The following is a 26811-nucleotide window of genomic DNA, read 5'->3' as shown; positions in this document are numbered from 1 at the left end:
ATGTGAGAGGAAGGAATCAAGAGAGCTGCAACCAGATCTTTGGCTTTATTTAAAGGTCTTATTTTTTCTTTTCTTTTTTTTTTTTTTTTGAGACGGAGTCTCACTCTCAGCCTGGAGTGCAGTGGTGTGATCTCGGCTCACTGCAACCTCTGCCTCCCAGATTCAAGTGATTCTCCTGCCTCAGCCTCCCGAGTAGCTGGGATTACAGGTGCCTGCCACCACACATGGCTAATTTTTGTATTTTTAGTAGAGGTGAGGTTTCACCATGTTGACCAGGCTGGTCTCAAACTTCTGACCTGAAGTGATCCACCTGCCTTGGCCTCCCAAAGTGCTGGAGTTACAGGTGTGAGCCACTGCGCCCGGCCAAGGTTTTACTTTTATATTTAGAAACATCTAAATTAGATTAAGCAAAATATGGATGATGAAAAACTACGTGGTAAATATGAATGTTTTTATTTCATTCTTATTTTTGAAATTAGTAATAACTTCATCGTTTTAAAAATTAAAAGAAATGTAAATTTTCTATGACTCAAAAATGCAAAGAATTGACTTATGCCCAGATGTTTATTCCCAGAACTTTCTAGCAATCAGCTCAAGAAGAATGGGGTGTAGGGCCTTTGTTGACCTGTACAGAATCATATTTAAAGTGATGTAATTATGAAAATGCCATTTAAAAGGCTCAAATTTTGCCTTCAGAAATGCTTCTTTCAGTAGGGTGACCATTGTGCCATTTTTTCTTTTCCCCCATGCACAAATAGCATATCACCTGCTGTCAATGCCTTGACCTTCAATGATGGATACTGAAGCCTTTTATAGAAATACAGAAAAACAGCTTTCCCCAGCGTTTTCTCCCCTACCTTCTCTCCTGAACAGTACTGACATGGCTGCTTGGTAGAAGTTTACCACTAGGGTCCTATGGAGTAGACATACAGGACCTTCCGAACTGCTGTGGGGGAAGAAGAGGTTAGTTTTGGGAATTGTTTAGTAGTGGGGAAGACAGAGGGATGGACAGAGAAGGGATGTAGATGTTAAATCTCTCTGAGATGAAATTTAACTGATCTCATTGTTGAAGTGATGAATGATGTAACGTTTCCAGGTTTCCTCTAACATTTACTGAACACACATTATGGCTTCATGGTTTAGGGGATCTAGGCTTTGCAGATGTTACTCCATTATTTCTCTAAACAACCATCGAGCCTGTACTTTTTTTTTTTCCTGAGACAGAGTCTTGCTCTCTCACCCAGGCTGGAGTGCAGTGGTGCAATCTCAGCTCACTGCAGCCTCCGCCTCCCGGGTTCAAGTAATTCTTCTGCCTCAGCTTCTTGAGTAGCTGGGCATGCACCACCACTCTTGGCTAATTTTTGTAGTTTTAGTAGAGACAGGGTTTCACCATATTGGGCAGACTGGTCTTGAACTCTTGACCTCAAGTGATTCATCTGCCTTAGCCTCTGAAAGTGTTGGGATTACAGGGGTGAGCCACCATGCCCAGCCAGAGATTGTATCGTTATTTCAATTTTTCAGACAAGGAAACCAAGGCTTAGAGAAGTTAAATGACATGCCTGAGGTTGCATAATATGGGTGGACAAGAGTTACAGCCAAGTCTCTCATTCTGTTTGCTGTTGCCTCTTAAATTCTCCAATTTGATCTGCTTTTCTCTGTTGAATAACAAATCCCTATCTCTCTTTCCAGGAAATATTCTTCAGTTGCCTGTAAACATTTATTTTGAGAATAACACTGCACTTTTTCCTGCAATGTCCCATTTGATAACATCAATAGACTCCAATGAAGAGAGAACCCTTTTTAATCAGTTAAACCTTCATATGTAGAGTAGGCAATCAAGGCTAAGTCAGAGTCAGAGCTTTCTGACACTCACCATGTGCGTTTTATTGAAACACTAACAGGAGATAATCATGATATGATTACCTTTAAATAAGAATATTAACAAGTTTATGTTTCTTCAAAATATGTAGTAGCTTATGATGGGGCGTTAAGTGGTTTCTAATATTTTCCTAAGATCTGAGATAAAATACTTCTTTCTAACGTTGTCTTTCATTATCTGTTCATCTGTAGCTGAGTAACACAGAGAGATTCTTCTCCAGGTCTTGCCTCTGAGTGACAGTCTTAAAGGCATCAGTTGTTGTAGTGGGGGCCAGCCATGTTCAGTCACTTAGGCCTTTCCTTCAGTGTGAAAATATCTGGCTGGACCCACAGGAAATGGTTTGAGAGAATAAAGCAAATGGCTTCTGTTTCTTACATCGTTTAAGGAGTCCATGCCCAGATGGCTAAGACAGCGAGGACTGAAGAGGAAGGGTGTCAAGGATGGTACAGCTCCCAGTTACAGATATGGTGGCTTCCACGGAGATCAGGCAGAGTTCTGAGCTTTTGGAAACTACCTGAAAATCTTCCACTAGCTCTCTTTACATGCCTTGGTGACAGCAAGTTCCTGACTTTTTTTTTTTTTTTTTTTTTAGATGGTGTCTCACTCTGTCACCCAGGCTGGAGTGCAGCGGTGTGATCTTGGCTCACTGCAACCTCTGCCTCCCAGGATCAAGTGATTCTCATGTCTCAGCCTCCCAAGTAGCTGGGATTGCAGCCACCTGTCACCACGCCTAGCTAATTTCTATTGTATTTTTAGTAGAGATGGGGTTTCATCATGTTGGCCAGACTGGTCTCGAACTCATGACCTCAAGTGATCCACCTGCCTCAGTTTCTCAAAGTGCTGGAATTACAGGCGTGAGCCACCATACCTGGCCCTGCTTGATCATTTTTGAAAAGCAGAAATCCAGGAACAGACCCGAGGGAGTTACAAGGTGTAGAATGTTGAAGGTATTTCTCAAAATGCTATTCCTCTTCTCAACACCAGTTCAGCATTCTCCTCCAGAGATCTGGTGTCTCACACTGCCTTTTGTGCTGTAAAAGCCAAATGAGAGGCATTTAAATTATTTCTGTTGCCTAGGAAAGAGAAATATTATCCACAGTAACAAAATCATCAAATTTTATTATGCACAAGTTAGTGCTATATATTTAGGAGTTTTGCTTTAGAGGATATAATTTAGAAAAATGGGACAGCTTTTCATTGGCTTGGAAGTTTCTATTGTCAAAACATATTACCAGGAAAGTACAATACATCGTAAAATTATAAGGAACGGCAATTCAGTCCTATTTTGACTTTATTTATAAAAAAACAAATTAATAGCAGATGAATAAAACTTTTAAACCATTATCCGGGTAATAATACTAAAGAAAACAACTAATAAAACAGCCGCATTCAAACAGCTGTTTAAGGAAACCCAATGATATTTCATCCATTGTCAAACTTGGCATTTGAGCAGAATAAAGACCAAAGTAAATATTTATTGATTCATGTGAGAATACTGAAAATTTCTCTTTTATAAGTAGAATAAGCAAATAAACCATGATTTATAAAAACCCTGGCTAACTAAAATCAGCTAATGGGTCTATTCAAAAAATTCTTATCATGTAAACTGTGAACTGACAATTATAATTGAAAATTACCAGTTTCTCTATGAATTTAATATACATATAGTTAACCACCTGCTTGACTGTTATACAGAGCCATTTAAACGTGCAAATGGATGTACAAATGTTTGAAGTCTTTTGAACCAAACACATTAATTGCCAGTCTGTGTTAATGGAAACACACAGAATGGATGCCTGCCTCTCTCTGTAATAAATATAAAAATTCCCTGGGCTTCCGAGTCTCCATACTAAGCACACATGGAGGCTTTTTATAGGAAAAGCTCATTTAGAGATTGAACCCCTCAACCCCAACCAAATAGGTAATAAGGAGACAGGAAACATTGTATTGGCCAGACTGACTACAAGCAGACTGCATTCCTCACACTGTTCTGTCCAAGTGGGAGTCCACAGCCCAGATGGCTACAGAATTGGCAGTGAGAAGTGAGGCAAAGTTCAAAGCAAGCCCAGGGGCACATTTAGTGCCCAGTTTGCTCCCTGTTGATACCTGGGCAGGTGACCTTGTGCTTTTCCTTAATGGCCTGGGGACCCCCATTATGACTTCCCCTGGACCTGTCCTCACCATGCAGTGATCCACAGCTAAGATGCTCTTCCTCCTTAGCAACATATATCAGCCCCCTGTCCTCTGGCCCGCAGGCCCTGGGTGTTTCAAATAGAAACACAAGGATGGCCTGGGGTGCTCCTCTGCCCAGCCTCCCACTCAGCAGGGGCCACTTAGCAGGGGCCATCAGCTGTCCGAGCTAGGGGCCTCTCTCAGGGCAGGTGGTAGGCCCCTCCTGCAGTCACTTTTCCATGACTCTCTGGCCATTGGGGTGTAGATGGAGGGGGCCCCAGCTTGACTCTGAGCCAGGGCTCAGTGATGTATGTTGATGCCTGGAAAACAGCTGGAGGCCTGTGGGGTCTTAGAAGAGCCATCCTAAGGTAAGAGGAAGCCAGGGAAGCTAAGCTTGGCTCAGTTCCAGAGCTTTAGTGTTCAGAAGGGAGGTGAGACCATCTGGATCACCTGATTTTTGTCAGCAGCCCAGTCCTAAGATTGTACATCTGAGTCTTACCCAGAGGAAAATCTGCAAACGAAAAGGTGAAAACAGTAGTTTCTCTAAAAACAAGGTAATAGGGTGGGGCACAAGAAGTTGTTTTTTTGTGGGGAGCCTCTACAAAACAAAATATAAAATCGACTGGGTGCTGTGGCTCACTCCTGTAAGCCCAACGCTTTGGGAGGCTGAGGCCAGTGGATCACTTGAGGCCAGGAGTTCAAAACCAGCCTGGCCAGCATGGTGTAACCCTGTCTCTACTAAAAGAAAAAAAAAAAAAATCAGCCAGGCGTGCTGGTGCATGCCTGTAATCCCAGCTACTCAGGGAGGCTGAGGCATGAGAATTGTTTCAACCCGGGAGGCAAAGGTTGCAGTGAGTCAAGATCACGCCATTGCACTTCAGCCTGGGCGACAGAGAGAGACTCTGTCTTAAAAAATAAAAAAATAAAAATAAAACAGAAAATATAAAATGAAAAAAAATCGTTCTTCACTTTCCCCAAATCAGTCCTAGCCTGGGATTGTGAAGACTTCAGGGCATTAGAGGTGATGCTAAGGAGTAGCGGAGATTGACTTATTCCTGGAGACTTTTAGGAAATTCTTGGGAGTAGAAGATGGACTTGGCGAGAAGCTGAGATTTTTCAAGATCAAGTTGGGGTAAGAGTTAGCAACATGGGGATCTTGTTTTTAATGAACCCAATTCACCTCCACAGGCTGATGATGCCTGGGAACACCCAGACAAGGCGAAGCATGAGTTCAGTATTACCTGTCAGATGTGTTTCTCACCTCCCTGTCAGATGTGTTTCTCACCTCTGCTGCTGTCTTTCACCTCTGCTTTGCCTGGTTCCATCAGTGCCACACCCAGCCCGGCCTTCAGCTTTACTCTGCAGGATTGTTTCTGAATGAGCTTTAGGTATTATCAAAAATATTATCCTTTAACCTCAAAGGATAAAGACTCTTCCCTAGTGAAGATATAAGAAGACGAAGCCACAGGTTCTGAGGGCCATTTCGAGAGTGCTCTGGGCATCCTTTGAGCACATTTGCGTCACCTTCCTTTGCAGTTACTCCTCATATGATGAGCATACCACCCGGTCCTGGGATTAGACAGGGAGAAGGGCCCACTTTAACAGGCCCCAGGCCACTGTTGACAGAGCCGCAGGAAGAAGAAAGAGACCCAGATCTCTTGGGAAATCAGGTCCTCATTTATTTGTAGGCGAGAGAGATAGAGAGAGAGCAGAAAATCAAAGACAGCCTGAGAAACATGTCTGTAGCCTCTGACCATGGACACTTTTCCACAGAATACAAGTCCTGAAAAAAATGGTGTGCAAATCATCTGTGGTCTGGTGACCTCTAATCCAGAGCCAGGCCTTGGTCCCTGGCAGCCCCTGTGGGCAGGCCCGGGGCAGGCTGGGCCTCCGCACAGAATGGGGAAGGAGAAGGCACTAGAACTGGGGGAGATGGGAACTGAACCAGCTGTACTGCTGGTCTCTGTGGGGGATGCCATCCAAGTGCCAATGGCCAAAGGGGCCTGAGGTTTCTGGCCCCATCCCAGTGTCCTTGTTCATTTCTGGGAAGACACTCTGCATGGGGACTGTTTAGTGACAGCAGGAGGAATTTAGTGCTAGAAGGCAGCAGGTGAGGGAAGCTTCTTGGAGGACGACAGCTGGTGTCTGTGGATGTGGGGAGCTGGGTTGCCCCAGTAGAAAGAATGAGGGGAAGGTGATCAACCACACCCCTTTACCTGGAATTTAGCGGTCCTGGGATGGGGGCTTTCAATGCTAAACCTGGGGAAACCCTGGGCAAACCAGGACAAGCTGGTCCTCTGGGGAAGGCCAGGGAATAGCTGTGGAGGGCATCAGGGCCCTGGCTGGGCAAGAAGAGAGGTGCCAACTTCAGCATTGTTTAGGTCTTAAGGCATAAAGCTCCTTCACAAAAATCAGATGCAAAGAAAACCCCAGTCCTCCCTCCTTTAACACACACGCACACACACGGGCACACAAACCTACAAAAAAGACAGTTTCCTCTTAGTGAGCTTATCTAATGTATACAGCCCTCATTTCTGCTGATAGCAGCCATTTCTGATTTATTCCTTGCTGTAAGAAATTTCTTTTACCTTCCTTCCCCTGGGGTTCCTGGTGTTGGAATCGAAGCTTTGGGTCTCCACTAAAGTGAGTTGATGTGGAAAGGGCTTCTTCCCAGTACAGGCCCAGTCTTCTGTGTGGGCCATTCAGCCCAGGGGAGGCAATGGGTGAGCAAGGCAAATGCTCAAGTGTCCAGGCTTAGACCAGACTTGGGGCAAGATGACACGTTCCAGCTCTCTCCAGCAGCTGCCATGGAGTCTGTGAAGGTACTGTTTATCTTGGAGCCAGTCAGGCATTGCTAAAGTTCAAAGACCCAGTGTCCCTGGCTGGCCAAGGCTGGAGAAAGGAGGTTAACATGTGGGTTTCCTGGCTTCCACCAACGTATTTCTCCGCAGGAGACTTCCCTGTTGTGTTCAGTAGCAAGTCTGAGACCATTAGAAGTCTCCCTATTCAATGTAGATACTGTTTTAAACATCTTCCCATTAGCAAAGGGAATTACTTTTGTTTTGTTCTTAGGAGGATAATTCTGGTTGTCTTAAAAAGGCTTTACGTAAAATGAGATTAATTTTCTTAAAAACACTGCCTTTATCTGAAGTAATGCTGCCACTCTCTCAGAGGAACAGCTGTTGGTGTTTGCAGCCATACATGTTTGAGATAAGTTATCTTTTGACATCATGACCAAGCTTTTTTGTTATGTCAGATGAGATAAAAGTAAGTATTTGCTGCTACAGTTTCCCCTGATAAGCAGTATTCCACTTTTATATAAGAGGGCCAGATGGTTGAATTAAGGATGAAATAACACATATAGAAATTTGCTTTTAAATCCACCTCTGTACACAGAGGTTCTCTTAAGAGAGGTTTACCAGGAATCTTTGGCTTTGTCCTCTCCTAATGATACAGAAGCTAGAAAGAAATTATTTAGGCAGTTAGTGAGGGTAAGAGTCTTTGTCAAGGTTTTGTTTTTAAGAAAAAGCAGCCCCCAAATAATGTCTTTCCTAACAAAGAGCAGCCTGAAAAATCAAGCTGCTGACATAGAAAAAAGCAAGCTAGGAGCTTGCATGGGTGAATGCTGGCAGCTGTGCCAATGGGAAAAGGCTACCTGGGGGCCAGGCATGTTCAACATGGAGCCTCCATCATCCCTTTTCTTTGTCAACCATATGTACAGTAAAGAAGCAGGTAACATGGTGCTGGCCAGGTAGAGAATCCAGCTGCATAATAGAGGATTATGGTGGGCCAGCCATCTTCTTGCACTATACAAATGACACACCTGGTCTGACCAATCTCTCATACCCTATGTAAATCAGACACCGCCTCCTCAAGCTCCTGTATAAAATCCCGTGCATTTCACCACGGAACCGGAAGACCTGCCCGGGAGCTCCTCTGTCTCTACAACAGAGGAGCGTTTCTCTTTCTTTCACCTATTAAATCTCTGCTCTTAACCTCACTCCTTGTGTATCTGTGTCCTTGATTTCCTTGGCGTGAGGCAACAAACCTCAGGTATTATCCCAGATGAACGATGCCACTTCACTAAGGAAGATAGACGAAACTAGAGACTAAGCTCAATATCACACTCCTCCCATGTGTATGCATACTTACATATACTTCTTTGTTTTAATTTACGCAGGAGAAAGAAGTTAGGAAAGTATTTAGGTTCCTAAACTGTTTTTCCATAACCTGAGCTTTGTCGGAAGTATTAGAACAGATCTGTAGCAAAACTCAGAAGCAGTGAACCCTCAGTGCAGTTTCTCAGATGTGCTCACATGTGAGCCTAGATCCATCTTATACCTTGCTATTCCAGTTTAATAGTAGGGTATCAAATCTGGCTTCCTGTGCTGCAGTGATTTAGAAGGTGTATGAAATAGGGAATTGTTTTGTTGGACTCTTCCTTATTCCTTATCTGTTTACCACCCACCAATACAGCAACTACTAAAAATAAAGCTAGAGCTCCGTGTTCTTCTAGTAGTGAGATGACTCAGTGTTGATAATGTGCCCTCTCTTGATTCCCAGGTGTATAAACAATGACATTTTTGATGAGTTTTCTTGCCCAAGGGGTGAAATCTCCAGCCAATAAACAGAGCATCTGTGAGTGCATGTCAGCGTGCACATGCGTGCATGCCTTGTGTTTCCGTGTGTGTGCATTTGTGTGCTGTGTTTTGGGTGCAGCACACCAACATGGCACATATATATGTATGTAACAAACCTGCACGTTGTGCACATGTACCCTACAATTTAAAGTATAATTTAAAAAAAAGAAAGAAGCTAGTTAACTGTAGACAATAAATCTGGATGTTACTGAATCGACTCAATCAACCAGTTCCAGCAAGTCCAAATATTTGCAGTGGTAGCAAATATGAATAAGCGATCACATATAGAACCCTTGCCGTGTGGACAATGAGATGGATTCTGTCATCTAAAATTTAAAAAGCAAAATAAAAAAATACCACGGAAACCTTCATGTTATGGGAAAGTGACTGCATATTTGTAAAGAACACAGTCAATACTAGATGTGTGAGCTGTAAGTAATGTAATCATTATTATTTTGGTCTGGAACATTTTATGTCCTTTAGTCATTAAAATAAGGACCTATGAGGCTGGGGCAGCATGGAGAAATGACTATTATACCATGCAGTGACTCTTCTTAAAAAAGAAAAAACATAAACGTAGGGCATCTATTCCCCCCCCCCATTTTCTCATTTAATTACAATTCCCTGATACCTTTCTACTAGTCTCGTACTGTTTGGGGGCAAACTAGTAAGAAGCTGGGGGCAAAAGACTTCTCTTCCAATAAATTCTTGTGGAAGTAGGAACCTATTATCTGTTTGTTCGTTTTGTAATGGAGCTTACGTTCTTACCTGAAAGAGACACAGCTCTGGAGGTAAAGGGTGTGGAGGAGAGGAAGAAATAGCAGTGTGTGTGCACATGCGTGTGTGTGCACGTATGTGGCAGGTGTTTGCAAACACGAGGGAGGCACCTATGCTTCCCTTGTTTCCAGTGGGAGAAGCTGCCTAAAGCGTGTCTCTTCCTGTTCAGGAAGACATCTTGGTTCCCTGAAAATTTGTCAGGGACGGTGAAATCTCCATCAATGAACACAGAAAGCTCCACCAAAGAGACAGTTCATGGCGAATTCAGTTATAGTGACATTCTAGAAGTTGACACTGGTCAACCCTTTCTATCCATCTCCACCCCATCTCGGTGTCTTTCTTTTGCTGCTGCTTCTCATCACCAACAAACTCATGTCTGGTTTTTGGGAAATATTAGTGTGTAATGGCTTCTATAAAATAAGAGCTCTCCTTTCTAGAAAAATTTAATAGTCTTAGCAAATAAGCCCATGTTTTATAGTATTGTTTCATTAGGAATAAACACATATATTGTAGTTAAAAATTTTCTCAGCTTCCGAGTGGTCTTTCCATTTCATCAGATATTATGAAGTGGGAGTATGAACGAAGGAATTAAAGAAGAAACAGAAAAGAAGAAAAAAAAATCACAAAATTTAATACTCAAACACACCAGGCAACTGTAGTCTCTTTCCTGGATAATTTATGTTAAAATTTATCAGACTCAGAAGCCGATATGATAAATAGCCCAATATAGTTTCTCCTTGTCTAATTTCATCACAGGTCTATCTGGCTCATTTATAATGCACATCTCTTTCTATCTAAAGGCAAAATACTTCAAGTATTTGACAAGCTAAACATTAGCCCTAAAAATTTGTATCAATCTGCATTTACATATTTTCTACATAAAAAGTTCTCAAACTCAAAATCAAAATATTTACAAAGGTATCATGTGCTTATCAATGTCACACATTTTCTTTGCAAGGTGCATAATGAAAATTTCAGAAGTAGTCGATTCTGTTTCTTTTAAAATGTCTCCATTAAAATACAAATAAACAAACTATTGATGCATGCAGCAATTTGCATGGATCTTAAGAGATGTTCTGCTGAGTAAAACACTGCCAGTCTCAAAAGGTACATACTGAATGATTCCATTTTTCTAGCATTCTCAAAATGACAAAATTACTAAGATGAAAAACGGGTGGGAAGGCTGGGGTGAGGGAAGGAAATGGAGAGAGGGAGGGGGTGACTATAAAGGGACAACTTAAGGGAGTTTCTTTGTGGTGATGGAGCAGTTCTGTCTTGATGGTGGTGGTGACGATACGCCTTTCTACAGGAGGTAAAATGTCATGGAGCTATACACAAAAACATACACAAGAAAAATGACTGCGTGCAAAGGCTGGCAAAATCCAAGTAAGGTCTAAGCTCTAGCTAAATTGTATTCTCAGTGTCCTGGTTTTGCTAATGTACTGTAGTTATCATGGCAGAAGACCAGGTGATGAGTACACGAGACTTCCTTGTACTATTATTGCAACTTCTTGAGAGTCTGTAATTATTTCATTATATAAACGTAGAAACATAAATCTCTGTTGAAGAAAAGATTCTGGCAACTAAACACACTTGGAAGCAATTTAGTCAAAGACTGGTGTCCTTTCGGGAGGCAGCGCTCTTAAGTGCAAACACTGAAGACTCTTGATGTAGTATATGCTTAGTATCCAGGTAACCAGGTCTGCAATGCTTAGGCTGTGTAACTGAAAACACTTAATTGTTCCCATTACTTGTATGAAGATTATAGAATCAGGAAATTTCAGAGCAAGCAGGGACCACGCTCTCAGGTTACAACTCTCTGTTTTGGTATCCTGATTTGTAATGTGAGGGCTTTGTCCTAGTTTCTTTGCAGTGTCTTGCCTAGTTCTAAATTTCATACTACACATAAACTACAGAAATTGTAATGGTAATCAAAAATTTTTCCTCAGTATCGCATAAGACAGATATTTCAACTTACGTTGATTATAAATGTGGATACAGAAAGAACCTATTTATTATGTAACACCATCTACTAGAAATAACTGAAGAGCAAACCAACTAGACTAATTCTTACTCCTTAGTTGAGGTGGTAGTTTTCCAGGCAGAGGGTCTGGGCGGTTTCCTTGAAATGACATACCATCACATCCTCCTTGTATAAAATATAGTGCTCATATCTACTGGAGTGTTTGCGTAGAAAGGGGTGGCATACTTAGGTCAGTGTGTCCCAGGAAGAGTCCCTTGACTACCCATGAGACCTGCTAAATCGATCCTGGGGAGATTCTAGACAATCACACACTCAAACTCAGGAGGCTTTAAAGAGTAATCCTTATCATTTGGGAATAAATGATGATATGCTTTTTTAACCAATATAGCTTTAGTTTCCTCACTTGTCTCAACTACTTTTCTTCATGGAATGCTAACACTGGACTACCTTGGGAAACGGAGCCCACTGTAAAAACAAAGTCAGATTCTAGGGCTGTTCCTCCCTCATGATAACACACCTAGAGAAAAGGATTTTAACTGCAGCAACATTTGTTTTTTTGGTATTGAGTTCCCTTAAGTCTATAATAATTTATATTTGAAAAAAAAAACTAGCAACTCATAGCATTAGTGTAATGATTTTATTAATAAAACGAACCCATAGGGTTCAAACAAGCGTACAAAGTATTTTTTTTCCTGTGGGTTAAATTGTTACATTTTTAATAATAAAAATAAGAAAGCTTTCATAGTTAACTTACCAAAAACAGAACGCTTGCCTATTGTTTCTTACTGTGCAAAACAAAGCAAAGTTTTGCCCACAGAAGGATTTTGTGCACCAAAACATGCACATTTTCAATTTCAAAATTTCTGCATCAAAATGAAAATTCCAAGGCCACGTTTTTGTTTTTTCAAACTAAAGAAGAGCAAGAGGGGAATAACCAAGCAAATAACAGCAGCTACATTTTTAATCTTCATTCCCAGGTATTTTCTGTTTCAATGTAGAATTCTCCACATTCATAAAATGATATCTTCAACCTACTGCTTACGGTCAGATATGCCAGTATCAGTTCAATAAGGCAAGTCACACCTTTTAGCTATTCTCTTAAGTCCTACAGAGATAGTTTCACTTCAATTTCACAGGGACACTTCATGATTTATCTAATAAAGGTGATAAGACAATCCTAGTGAAGGATTCCTTTAAGTCGTTGCTTTTCTAGATGGAACCAAATAATTAAACTTTCTCTTCTCCATACTGGAGTTTGTTTCTTTCATTATGTTTTAGTATCATGGAGTCGAACAATGCCTTGGCAGGGCATGAACTATAACTCAGAAGTCAATAAACAGTTGAAGATGATCTTTTCTAAAGTAAAAATCAACTGTTTAGACAACACTTAAATACACATTACCTGTTTAAAGACACACACACAAAAGCAAAATTTAAAAACCAAATCAAGAAATAACGTTTTGTGACAATTTCAGTAGCACAATTACTGGTCTAACAGTTTTGCATTGTGGGAATTTAAATAGCGGCTTACAATGAAAGAACTATGCACGATGCTTCCAGGATTGCAGAGAAGAGAGGTAAGCCCAGAGGATGAAAAGCATACATTTGCCTAATGTGTGTAGAAAATTCCCTGATCAAATGGCCAACTAACTTTTAAATACAAAATTTAACCTTAGAAGAACTTTTCTATTTTTGGTGAACATGCTGATTGAAAGAAAAATCAATCATTCTGTTAAATGAAGTACAGTATTCTGCAGGGGAAGCACCAGGGTTTCTGGATCAAACCCTTAGGACATGAAGAAAACCAAAGTACTCTGCTGGTTCAAAATCTCTATCACAGGAATCCCTGGCTCCCTTCCACGTGTCCAGAGATGCTCTCAGCTCACAAAACCAACAGATGGAAGGAAAAGCAAGTGAACATGTGACCATGTAGGAGGGGGGCTGGGGACGGTAAAACACTGCTCAGACTTTCAGCAGCAACACAATCCTGTTGGTCTGAATATCCTGAGGTTAAATGATAATAAAATATTGCACCAACACAATAAAGAAAATCACAGTTTAAACAGAATTACTGAAGAACTGGAATAATGTACAATGCAGTGACTGCCATCAGTAGACCTAGGTCTCTTGACAGGAATTAAAGTTGTGTCTTTTCTAAAAATGGCACTCCTACCTTCTTTTGGTTTGGTGTTTATTTTGACATTCTCTTAGGTAAACATATATTTACTTCCATTTAACGCTAACTTACTGAATTTTCCCCTTGGCCCAGTTTCATATTTAGTGATAGATGAGACTGTGGCTGTAAACAGCAGCAACTCCCAAGAAGAGTACTCAGGGCGAGAGATTTAAAAACATATCTGATAACCCCATTAGAGGTAGGTTAGAAAAAGGCCTTTTATTTTGGACTGTGTAGTTATCAAGGCATCCTGCAGATGCAACCTTTTCTCTCCCTTCTTTCTCTGACATGCTCCTAGGTAAATAAGATATGAGGAAAATCAAACGTATATCCTGTTAAAGCACTTAAAGGGGGTAAAAAGTACAGCCTTCAACAAAACGTGTTTTCCCATTGAAATTCATCTTTCCTCTTTGAACCGACAAGCTTCTCAAGAAACCCTTTCTTGGTTTCATAATACTGTACTGCCAATTTATAAACTATATTTTAGTCTACCCTTGAAAGAATGAAAACTGTAGTACTTCATTAGGACCTCATATGACCATGATCTCAAGAAAAGATACTTTCAATGTCTTTAGGCCTGAATATGGTAGGAAATCATGAAGCACCCAAAACCTCAGGATCTCACTTCGTATTTGGAGTGGGCCATTCTCCTATTCACGCACACCCTTGTTTTGTTACCCTCTCCAAAATCAAGTCTTCACCCCTTCAGTTCATATCGCCTTCGTTCCACTCTTTAAAACACCATGGGAAACTCCCACAGTGTTTCCACTGTTTACAGATTCCTTTCTCTCAGGTCAGCGCAGGCACCCTTTCACTTACTCTATAACCATCAGGACTTCCATTACATTCTGTGACTTTGCACATCTTCATCCCAGGTTTTAACAGGGATATATATACGACCATCATATAAACTCGTGCAGCAATCCTGTCGGCCCACCAGAACTTTCTCACATTCTTTAATTTCTATTGCCTTCAGTCTTGATGTTCATTTATGTTTTCAAGTGAATCTTTCCTGTCTCTTTCCCAAAAAGGCAGAAGGAAAAGAACCAACATTCTGATTTGATGATGAACACAGTGATTTCTGAAATATGTTCAGAGAATGAAGGAAACAGGCTGGGTCTCTTCTACATCGCTAGGATGTGGATCAACCTGCAAAAAAAGAGCGGACTGAGATTAGTGTTGTAGCATTATTTAAAATGATTCTAGTACCTATTTCTAATTATATGACGGTTATATGCCAAGCTGGTCAGAGCCTGTGTAAGTCCCAGAAGGTGCTTAAGTTCTCTATATTCCATGGCCACATAACACACCTTAAAGGCAATCCACAATACTGTATATGATGCCATAGATCACAAGGACAATAGTAAAAAAATCTGGCAAATGAATCAGTGATAATCTATTACCACTGTATAAACAAATTTAAATGTATCCCTTACTAATTATGAGTCAGCAACAGACACTCTAATAAATGGATGACAACAAATGATTATTTGAAAATAATACAGTAAAAGTCTAATTTTCTTTTGCTTTGCTTACCTCTGAATACAGAGGTGGGGGTTGAAACCGGAATTCTTGTATACAGGCAAACACAGGACAGCACACTTCTCCCTCACAGTTAGGGGGTTGAGGGTAAGGAGGAATGTGTCTAGAGAATTCTTCCTCTGATACCACATCTGCATAATTTGGTGGTGCTGAAATAGAAATGAAGTTGGAGTTAAGAAATCCACTCAAAAATTAATCTCAATTCTTAACTGCTACAAAAACAAGAAACAGCTACACTTGAAGATAAAAAATTATGGCATTCTTTCCCTCTAATCAGCAAGGTTTTATGCATATTACAATAAAAAATATTCTCCTTTTATTAAACTACTACTAATAGATTATATTCTAGTCTCTTGAGATATAGGTAAACAAACATCACTGAAATATGACTATAGAAAAGACAGAACACACCATACATTTGACTGTTTTTCATTGTTTTCCTATTACAAATAGGAATTAGGAAATGTACATCTTATTCCTGAATCTGCCATCAGCAGCTTTGCGTCTTAGATAAAGCTAAACTTTTAAAGTCCCTCCCAGGACTAATGCTTTCTGATTTTTTAGTAGTAGGAATAAAGATACCTATAGTAGCAGTACTCATCAACATCTGAGCACTTAATAGCGTATATATTCTGTTCCTAGGTATTTTCTAGGTAAAGCTTCGTTATGAAAGAACGCCAACATATTTTACCTTCAGGCTGCTCTGGCAGGGTCAGTGTCAACCAGCTCATATCCATACTGAACTGGCTGGCAATGCTGGAGTTTCTGCTGCCAAAACCATTATATGGAATTGTACCAATCACTAATGGCAGTTCGAGCATCAGTTTTTTAGCACCAGGAATGTGAATGTATACCTAATAAGCCAAAAAAAAAAAAAAGAGAAAGGAACAAATGTAAGCTACACCTCCAGTAGGTAGCCCAATTAATTTTTTTCATAGAAACAAATGCTTTTGTCAGCTGCCACCACCCCCATCACAATTCTCAATTGTCTTGATTAAACAAAATGAAGAGTACACAAAACATAGTGAATGCTCTGTGACAGAGAACTGTGTCCTTAACATGCATCATTGTAAGTTTGCATGGCTTATATAATAATTATAGAAAATTAAGGCTATGTCTTCAATATAACAAACACCCCTTAATGCACCTCAATTCTTTTATGGCATTCTAGTAAATCCCCTGTGGGGAACAGGTTTTATTAAAAACAAGGGCCAATCTTCATACAGTCCCCAGTTGGTGTTAATGCTGAAATAAAATGACATTTTTATAGGTAACTCTACATACGCACAGTAACATGCCATCAGTTATTGTCCATCATACACTTTTTTTTAAAAAAAAGAGCTTTGCTTACAGCTAAGGAATAGTCCACTCTGATAATGCAGCAATCCAGGATGGATGGAGTAACAGGTGGGATTTTTAGCGTTTTCCCATTCCATGTGTCTGTGCTCCCGGAAGCGATGTGGTTTCCTCGCACATTGGCGACCATGTGTCGAATGGTCTTTGTTTTTCCACTAGCCAAATATGTCTGCGTTTGGAAAATAGCAGCCTTTGGAACAATCAGACGAGAGGAACAATTCTCTATTTCTGCATAGATTGGAATAGCTTCTCCTAAAAAGAAAACAAAACCAGGGAGGATTCAGAGACTCTTGAAAAAGTTCTCACCACAATGGATCAGGGCCGTATAGCTGAAATGTTCCAACATCACTTTAACAAATTGAGAAGCTTTCATGGAAAACATACTGTAAATTCAAGCCAGAGAAATAAAAATTCACTGCAGGTTGTGGTAGATCTTATTTTCTAATTATTGCATTATTGACTTTTCTAAAGTAGCAATATTGCATTAGCAATTCTAAAGATATGTAAATAACCAGTGTCTATATAAATTAGGATAAGACATACAAATAAATGATTCAGGACTATGTTAAGTATAAAAGATCACTAACAAACTCATTAGTGCTTATCAAATTAAAATCTGCCTAACAGGAGAACAAAGCCTTTGCTTTTAAGGAATTAATAATGTTAAGGCACAGAAAGAATCAACGGATGGATTAGGCAAGTTTTATAACATTATGGCTGCACATCATACCATTCCATACTGAATTCCTTTCTAACAGGTCAGAATCCTGGAGCAGGGGCCAAATCCACTGCTGGAAATGGGCCCTTCACTAATGGCCGTTCCAGTAACAATCTGATTGTTAAGTTTGTTAATACCCTACATTCCAGTCCCATGCATTTGCATATATCAAGCCAGCATGGAATCAGAATGTCTAATAGCATTTCATACTCCAGTAGTTCTCTTTTTAGCAATACAACCCTGGAGATTCTTTTGCAACATTAAAATCAGATGCTGGCATTTTCTCATTCCTCTAGTTATACTCTTTGTTACTAAAGTAACAGGATTGAAGTCAGAAAAAAACAGGAGTTTGACTGGAAACAATTCCTGCTTTTAAAAATACTTAAATATCAATTATTTATATAAAAAATGTATCACTATTCATGTTTTAAAATACTATACACGTCATATAATTACAAAAAACACTATTTAAAATCACTTAAAATTCGCTAAGAAAATGAATGAAATCTTTCATTTGGACTTTCAAGCATTTTGCTTACCATTACAGTATCCCTTTCTTTCAATTTTGGCACTCAGCGAGACTGGACCAGAAGTGAAAAACCAACAGCCAACCATTTTCTCTTGAGTTTTCAATACAGGGGTCTTGAAAATTTCAAACAATAAAACAACCTTAATTAAGCCACTCTAGAGAACTCATAGAACTTAAAATTATATCTTTCTTCACAGAATGGTTGTAAGGAAATACCAAAAAAATGAATAAAACTTTCTTATCCTCATGTAACATATTAGGCCAAATATGCACAAAAACACAGGGTGTTAAGACTCCCCTTTTAGGAAAACTACAGTGAATTTTCAGATTCAAAAATTAGCATGACACCATCTTATTTTACCCTGAAGTCATTATGTTTCCAGGAAATAATATACCATTTTTAAAAAAAAAATCAAAAGCTGTATTAGGACTTATAAACATGACAGAATTATTTTTAAGACTTTATATATAAAAGTCAGGTGGAAGGACAAATGATATAAAAATAAAAAATAATCAGAACATTATATTATTTTGGCATTTAATAAGTGGAATAAACAAACAGCCTTTTCCCACCACTTACTTCAAAATGCATTATCAAGCAGAAATTTCATGTGTTCTTAATTTGGAGTGGTTTTGGGGTTTTGTGTAATAGTGCAATAACGTGTAGTGTTAACCGATCTGAAAAGCTTATTAAACATACTCTCTCACTGCAGTATTCTATTCTATAGTGGCAAGAGAAGTTACTACAAGATTTACAATGTTCAGTTTACGAGTTACACACACCAAAGCTTTCTGTAAAACCCAGTTTACTTGCAATATTTTTTTTTATTTATATAAAGAATCGTAAGGGATCAACAGTGTCTGTTTTTGGCAAAGACAAATCCCTTTAAATCAATTCCCACAATGGTCATAAAAACTTTAAAAATATTCAACCTCCCAATTCTAAGTAGTTTTTTAAAATACAAGCTACTTGGCATCACCAATTTTTCAAAAATGGTTTTCAAGCGGCTGTTAAAGTCCCAGCTATAAGCCAGGCCAGCTGGGTGCCGGCTGTTTTATGATTCTGACCACAAGAGGCCATGGAACCACAGCATATCTGCTATCTTTTCATAATCTAAAGGTGAACATTAAATTCTATTTCTTTTTCATGCGAAAATAAGACTTAAACAACAACTTTTAACTGCTAGCTTTTTCCTTGTCTTTAAAAACACAGGCTAGAAAAACCTCCAACATGAAAAATACATCTTTGTCACATCACTATCGTGATGGAAAGTTTAAATTATCTCAGTATTTTCTATGAAGTAAAAAAAATCATTCATTCATATTTAAATGAAGAACCATTAGGTCCTACTAGCTATCATGAAAGTACAAGGTATAATTTTATATTATTTTGATAATATGGGTTTAGATAAAAGAATCTAGCTCATTAGCTCCCATCTTGCCTATTCTGTTGTTACTTATAGCCTGATCTTTCTTATCAGTCTACAGTATTTCTGGTGATTATTAGAAGTTCAATGCTTTAATGTGGCCAAATCTGTCATAAGGAAATGATAAGTGAAAGGATCTCGGCGGCAGCTGCATGCACTTACTTAATGTTAGAAAATGACATGCAAAATGGAAGGATACATAGCATAATGGCCTGAGCTTCAATAACAGGCTGAGCATGATTAATACTCTTCCATAATTACTGTTCCTCAACCTGCTATTATTGAGGAGTTTAGAATACCCCAGTCCTGTAAATGTGGCCACTCTGGTAAAAGTAACTACTCTCTGTGTGTGCATTATTGTTATTAAGCCTTATTAATGCATTTCAAGCCTGTGTAACTTTTTGGCAAAAGAAGCCCTGAACAGCAGGGACATAATCAATAGTATTAACACACACAATTTGTAATTTGTCCAACCTAGAATCATATATTTATAGTGAATGCCTTTGGGTTACAAGATTGTGTTTTCCAAGCCATCAGAAAGTGACAGGACAGACTACCAGTAAACTGGCTAAATATAGATCCCACTGCTGAAAGGAAGGAGGAAGGGAGGGAAGGAGGAAAAGGAGGAGGAAGAGAAAAAGGAAGAACTTACTAATAATGCTGGTGTGTTGACATCGACATGACTAACAACCTGGAGTTCCCGCTTTACACTCTGATCAGGTACCTTGGGTCGTTCCAACACTGCCCGCACACAGTACTGAATGCTTCCATATTTCCCAGTAAACGAGGTGACCAAAGGTCTGAAACCAACCAAAGACATTAATTATGAGTTTACTTTTCAGTTAAACAAAGCCAAAAAAAGCATGGTTTAAAATGTTTTAGGTTGGAAATAAAAAAAAGAGTAAGTCTATTTAGGGACTATTCAGTGTAAACATGCATACTTGAGAATCAGAAGAGACCTAGCAGTGATAAACTTGAATGGACATACTGCAGAGAAGGATAACCACAAAACTGTAGTGTTTCACTTACTCAGATGGAAGTTGAAAGCGAAATGGAAATTCATGTTTTCCAGGCTGTAATAAAATGATGCCTTCACCTATAAGAGATTGTATTTTATTTTAATGAAGGATAGTTAGTATTAGATCAAGAGTTTTCACAATGTAAATAATTTTTTGAAGGAAGTTTTTCTCGCTACAAAATGCAGCATACTCCAAAAGTTCATTAAACAAATGTAGAGAATTAAGTTTGAAGGGGTGTGTGTGTGTGTGTGCGTGTCTATGTGTTTTAGAGACAGGGTCTCGCTCTATTGCCCAGGCCAGAGTGCTACGGCCTTGAACTCCTGGGCTCAAGCAATCTTCCTGCCTCAGACTCCCAAGGAGCTGGGACTATATGCATGTGCCATGGTTCTTGACTAATTTTTAATAATTCTTTCCAGAGTCGGGGGTCTTGCTATATTGCCCAAGCTGGTCTCGAACTCCTGGCCTCAAACGATTCTCCCACCTTGGACTCCCAAAGCGCTAAGCTTATAGGGGTGAGCTACTGCACTTGGCCAGTTTTTACCAAGTACCATAACACTCACACATACATACACACATATATTCCATTCTCAAATAGACCAATTACTAAAGTGCTAAGGTTCAGAACTCCAACATACATATATATGTGTATATGGATATGTATATGTGTGTGCGTGTGTGTATATGTAAAAATCACAACTGCTTACCCCCATTCTATTATACTAACGGGAAATACCAATATTAAATTGGACCAAAAACTAATTTAGCAAAAGACAGATTTATTTTGGGTATACCAGAAACATCACACTGAGTATTCTTTGAGCAGAAATGGAAAAGGGAGTGAAAACTTTATGAATATCATTAATACTGGGTATAACACAAAACAGCCAAACCAACAAGACAAGCTATTAAGCAAGCCATGTATGTATCCTTGAGCTCTCCTGACTAACAGAGTTTCTTGGTGGCTAACTTGGAATACAGAAAGGGCTTTACCAAGCATGGCCAGGGCCCTTTTCTCAGCTTTGGGTTACCAGCTCCATTTGATTTCATGCAGAAGCTTATCACTAGATTGTGAGAAGGCCAAAATGCAGGGTGTGGAGGGACTTTGTAAGGCCAGAGGCACCACTGAAACCTCTCATGAAGGCACCAAGACAATCTGTTTAATTCAGATCCAAAGTAGACTTCATGGCTTTCACGGTTGCTCAGGAGGCTCTCTTGAGAGACTTATACACTGTCCTTTCATTTCATGCTCAGATTTAATATTGAATTCCCTTATTGTGGATAGGATAAATAACATGAAGAAATCGGAACACAGAGACAGAACTCTGAGATTTGCCTGGTCATCTGACACTAAAATGAAGATTTCTACTTTATCCATTCACTAAAAAAAAAAATTTAAAGAAATCAGTAGTGAAATGGGAATTTTTTATCCCTTAAATAAAAAAATAGAGTTTTATTTTATGACCTTAACCAAGTCAGCTGACATTTCAACTTTGTACTTTTAGAAAATAGGAACACATTACTGACCCACTAAGTCTTCTGAATCTATCCCCAATTTTTAATGTGTTAACATCAAGGGGGATAAAAAAGTGACACACCTGCCACTTAAGTCAATTTGAATACTCCACAGTTGGGTGACTGGAGGCAAAGTGAAGAACAAGTCACAGGGGCATGAGATCATGTTAAATTCAGTGGCAGGGCAGGTCCCAGTGGCTGACGTGTGCTCAGGAAGGTAGCAGCAGAGCAGGGACCAGGGAAGCATCTCGACCTGACAGCTGTGGAGTGAAAGGCTCAAGGTAATCCCAGTGCTCCTAAAAGAGCTGGGCTAAAGTTCTAATTTGAAATTACTAGATTACAGAACATGACCAAGTATTTACAAATGTTTTGAAATGTGTATTTCATTTGAGTTTAAAATGTGTAGTGCTTAGATTTCAGGCACCGCGGATAATCCTCAAAGAGACCGGGGGAGGAAAGGAGATTACATGCTTGTACACAAGCAATGACCATGGAGTGCTAGAACCTAGAGCATCCACATAGGAACATGGGTGGGCCCGACATCTTCAGGACCTGAGGGCTGGAATGGAGACAGGTAGGAAGGGAAATTTAGATAAGGGAATAGCATGAGGAAGAGCATGGCAGGCATTTGTGGGGAAATGCCCAGGGTACTGAAGAGAATGAGAGACATGAAGTTCCCCTTTCATTAAGAAACAGATTGACATCGGATCTGTATCATTTAAAATGATACTTTCAACTATCTCAAAACATAAACAGGAAAAAGAAATGGAAAAACTGATAAAAATGGGTTATAATATTTGGAATTCAATCTTTGTTTTCTTTTCCTCTTTCTCAATTTTTGTTTTTAATGTAAAAGGTTCACAAGCTGAACCATGTGCCCATTTCTGCTTCTGCACCAACCGCTCATTATTTCTGTCTTGTATACTGAGCACTACAAAGTCACAGGAAGATGTTTCAATCACTAATGGCCTTACAGCCAAAGCTCATAATTAAAGGTTTTGATGAGCCGTGGGATGCAGAAGACCATTACAGAGGCAGAGACTGGGGCTCAGGAAGGGTGAAGGGACTTGCATAAGGTCACACTGCTGGTGGGCGACCAAGAACTGAGACCAACTCTCTGATTCTGTCTTGTTTTCTACTACAGTTTCTCAATAAAAATATGAAGAAAATCAATCACAATGACAGCAAGTAGTTGAATTAGATTAAGGATGTCAAAGAATTATCTGGAGAGCATTTGTGAAAACAGATCCCAGTGCTACATAATATGGATTTCTAAAAATCTCCTTAGGTGATTGAAACACAGCCAGGTTTTGTAATTAAATTACCCCCAGAATCTAGACTGTGTAAAGATGCTAACTTCTTCCAAGCTATAGATATTAGGGGTGACTTATTTTTTTTCCCCAACTAAAAGAGACTATGATTTTAAGCAAAGTGTAATTGTGCCAATATGTGCTATGATACATTCTAAAAGAAGTTTAAGATTTTCAAATTGTCTAGTTTTTACATTCTGTTCCACATGTGTATATATGTGTGCGTGTGATGAATAAACGTCTGACTTGTGAATTAAAAAAATATTTGTTAGCCCAGATTTTACCAAAGCAGTTTTTTATTGCTAATCCCAGGTTCAACTGCTTTTAATTTTACATCTATTGACTCAGCAGTTATAGGTCCAGAGATAGAGTCCAAAGTCCTGGACAGAAATCAATGTATGTCTCACTCCCAAGGTCCTTGACTCCATTCGGCCATCTTGCAAATTGTATTGTCTGCTTCCACTGGGGCCTGGGTTGATCCTGCAAGCCATACTGAGGAAAGTGCATGAAGGAGTAAGAACTATCACTAACACACTGTTCCCATTGATCCAAAAGGCAGTTTTGGTTCCAAATATAGTTTTCCTCACTACAATTTTGGGATCACTCAGATGATCACTTACCTCGAGGAGTTCACTTGTCCACAGTAGGATAAGGCAAAACCACATATTCTATTATATTTTGTATAAGACATAGCACATAGATATAATGCGTTTACTCTTCAAGGAGAGGAGGTGCATACCATTGTTTTATTTGATAGATAAAAGCTCATGGCAAAAAGGTAAAAGTTTAAACTAGTTTCCATCCATGAAATGAGTAAGACTCATGGTTCTTAGTATTTTCGTGACTAAAGGGATCCAATTTTGGTATCTAATATTAATGAAACACTCATGTAGTGTGTCCCCACATGGGTACTTCTGGAAAAGTCTACACTATGAACTGGACTTCACCAAAGTGAGCAGGAAGGGAAATCCCAACAGGCCCAGATGCTCTTGTCTCTAAAGGCATTTTGAGTGGAGAGAAGTGGGGGAGAGGGGAAGAAGCGGGTAGGAGGGGAGGAGGAGGATGGGGAGGAAGAGGATGCGGAGGAAACAGCAGCAGTATCAGGTAGAGGCACAACTCTTACTAAGCTGCCCTGCTCCCCAGAAGAGGGAAACCAAGCATGATGATCAAGTCTAGAAAACACTTCCTTTGAACTCCTACCCCTCAGGAACTACTTCCCTATTCCCCAAACCAAATTTCTGCTAATTCATCATGAACCAAGAACGTATCCAGGATAGGGAGGAGTGGAGGCCATAGGACACGGGCACCGCAGAATGGAACCTCATAGCCGCCGGTTCCACCGTCCCTTCCTTGGACCAGAAGGAACAGGACCTAGATTTCTGGATCCCCCATTGTCCAATCACAGGTTCCCACTGCACCCAGTGGCCCCCTCCCGTCGCGGTCCTAGAAAATCCCGAGCCACTGGTCCCGGTCAGGCCCGGCGGGCCAGGGCGGGGCGCCAGGAAGAGCTGCGCACCCAGGACTTGCTGTCTTTCCTTACCCGCGAGGGTAGGCCGGACCCCACCCCCGGAAGCCCGCCCTGATCTCACCTGCCAGGTGGGCATCCCGAGGGTGCGCGGCCTCCCAGCCCCTCCCCGGCCCCGCAGCCTGGCGGGGGAACCCCAGGCGCTCGCCTGCGCTTACCGGCTGGGGGCTCCCGCAGGCTGAGGCGCACGTTCAGGTACTCCACCTCCGAGAAGACAGCCAGGGCCCCGGCGCTGGCTGAGGCGCGGGGGCAGGTGCTCGGGCCCCAGGCGGCGGTGGCGCGCCCCTGGGCCTCCAGGCGCAGCGCGCGCAGGGCCACCGGCTCGGACGCCTCCAGCAGCACGTGCCCGGCCACCGTCTCGCCGCTGGAATAGCAGCCCTTGCGCTCGTCCTCGAACACCAGACCCAGGCTCTTCACGCGGCCCTCGGCACCCACGGCCGCCGCGCACCCAGCCTCGCCGCCCATCCCGCCGGGCGACTCGTCCCTGCCCCTGAGGTCGGCAGAAGCCCGGAGCCGGGGTCGCGAGCACAGCGGCGCCGCTGTCACAGGCGCTCGCGGCAGGGTAAGGCCGCCGCGGCAGCCGTGCGGTACCCGATGGAGCACCGGCTCGCCGAGGGGCCTGTCGCTTTAACAAACCCAGTTGGGGCTGGAAAAGGGCCGGGACAGCCCACCCCCGGCGGGCGGCCATTGGTCAGCTGCGAGCCCTGCTTTTTGCTGATTTGTTGTAGATGGTCACTGAGTCATTTCATTGGCGCTCCCACGCGTGGGTTGGCGCAGGAAGGCCGTGCGTGATCAGAGAGTGTTGGCCAATCGGGAGGCTCTGGCGTGCACGTGCACAGGCCGTTTACTGGCTGAGGCCAGGCACAGTCCTGGAGCCCTGGCCAATAGCGAGGCGGTGCGCCCATGTGGACAGACAGTGGGAAACAGTATCTGTCAGGGAGGGGGCGGAACAGGGTTATCTCCGGCTCTCAGCGTGTCAGCCGTTCCCATAGTTACGAACGGGGGCGGGGTTTCTAGCAGCGTAAGGACTTTGCAGGAGCCACTGGGTTCTCGCTAGAGCATGAAGTTGTGGCTGTAACTGGCTTGTGTTTATGATTACATCTGCAATACTCGAGGGGAAATAGATGCTCTGGGAAACGGAACTCGGCAATATTTCCTTTTGAGATCTTGGGGGCCGGCCGCATCGGGACTTTAATGAATGACTTGGAATCTTCTAACCTCCAGGTTTTTGATCACCGCCTCTCCCAAGTTTCAGAATTCCCAGCCCATGTAAGAGCCATAGATAAGAAAAATGAGGGTTGTGGTTTTAAACCTGATTCATCCCCTAAGGAGTTCTCCTCCTAAGCTCCGCAGTGTCGCTGTTAGGATTAGCTGTAACCCTGATTCTTCCTGCTGTAAATAAGGTCATGAATCACATTGTTTTTGAACAACATCTGTCACTCAAGTTTCTGCCCCACCCGAAAGTTTCCTGACATCAGTATCATATCCACAGAAATTTCCAGTTGCCTTGATGACTTGTTCCTCACGCCCACGGTTCCTCTGGCTTGTCCTGCTACATTTTCCTTTTTAACCTTCCATTTTTTCTCTGTTCTGTTTTTTACCATCTTGCATAGCTGTCATTAGCTGGCCATCATTTTCTTAACTTTTAAGTTGTCCCCTTATCGACATGCCACGTTTGTGAGCTGTTATGTATTGATTAATCTCACAATGAAATTTAGCAATTTTCCTTAAAAAAAAAACCTCAAAGTAAAGGTTGCTCTACTACCCTCGTTGAGTTTAGATTATTAATGTGGAGATTTAGTAAAGTTTTATAAGTTCAAAATTTCCTTATTACCTCTCAGAGAAAGTGGAAAAGTCACAAATTAGGCTCTGTGTAAAGTTCAGAAATAGTTGCTATTCTCTGACCATTTCGTCTAGAATAGCTCCCAACATGCTCTTACTCTGCCTACTTTTTTTTTTTATAACACAACCTGACCTTACGGGTTTATCTGTGTATTATCCATCCCACTCATTTGAAACACAGAACTTGTTCTCATTCGTTTTTTGACCTCTAGGGCCTAACACAGATCTTAGCATACAGTAAGCGCACAATAAATGTTGAGTGATTGAATGATGCATCCTAACCATGTAGTAGTGTTGGCTCTGCAATACATGAATAGTGTTCTGCCTCTTATTCTACTAAACTTTCACTGTCTCCAGGCAATGGTTCCCTCCAAATTAAGTGGCTGGGAGAGGGAGAAAAGGA

General features: G+C 41.0%; 1 protein-coding gene and 1 long non-coding RNA gene across 2 annotated transcripts in view; one reads left to right on the top strand and one right to left on the bottom strand.

Annotated features, from left to right (window-relative positions):
• Positions 1–26811, top strand: part of LOC134757289 (uncharacterized) — a 208933-nt gene that overhangs the window by 104290 nt on the left and 77832 nt on the right. The window lies entirely within an intron of this gene.
• ARRDC4 (arrestin domain containing 4) lies at positions 12076–25282 on the bottom strand. The gene is made up of 8 exons (XM_031002472.3): positions 24725–25282; positions 20230–20296; positions 19853–20000; positions 17784–17886; positions 16522–16778; positions 15862–16024; positions 15165–15319; positions 12076–14777 (listed from the first exon to the last, which is right to left on the bottom strand). Exons 1-8 carry the CDS (start codon positions 25029–25031, stop codon positions 14721–14723), a joined length of 1257 nt encoding a protein of 418 aa, XP_030858332.1. The 5' UTR covers positions 25032–25282; the 3' UTR covers positions 12076–14720.

Source organism: Gorilla gorilla, chromosome 16, assembly GCF_029281585.2.
Source record: "Gorilla gorilla gorilla isolate KB3781 chromosome 16, NHGRI_mGorGor1-v2.1_pri, whole genome shotgun sequence".
NCBI lineage: Eukaryota > Metazoa > Chordata > Mammalia > Primates > Hominidae > Gorilla > Gorilla gorilla.
This window is presented reverse-complemented; position numbering and strand designations above follow the sequence as displayed.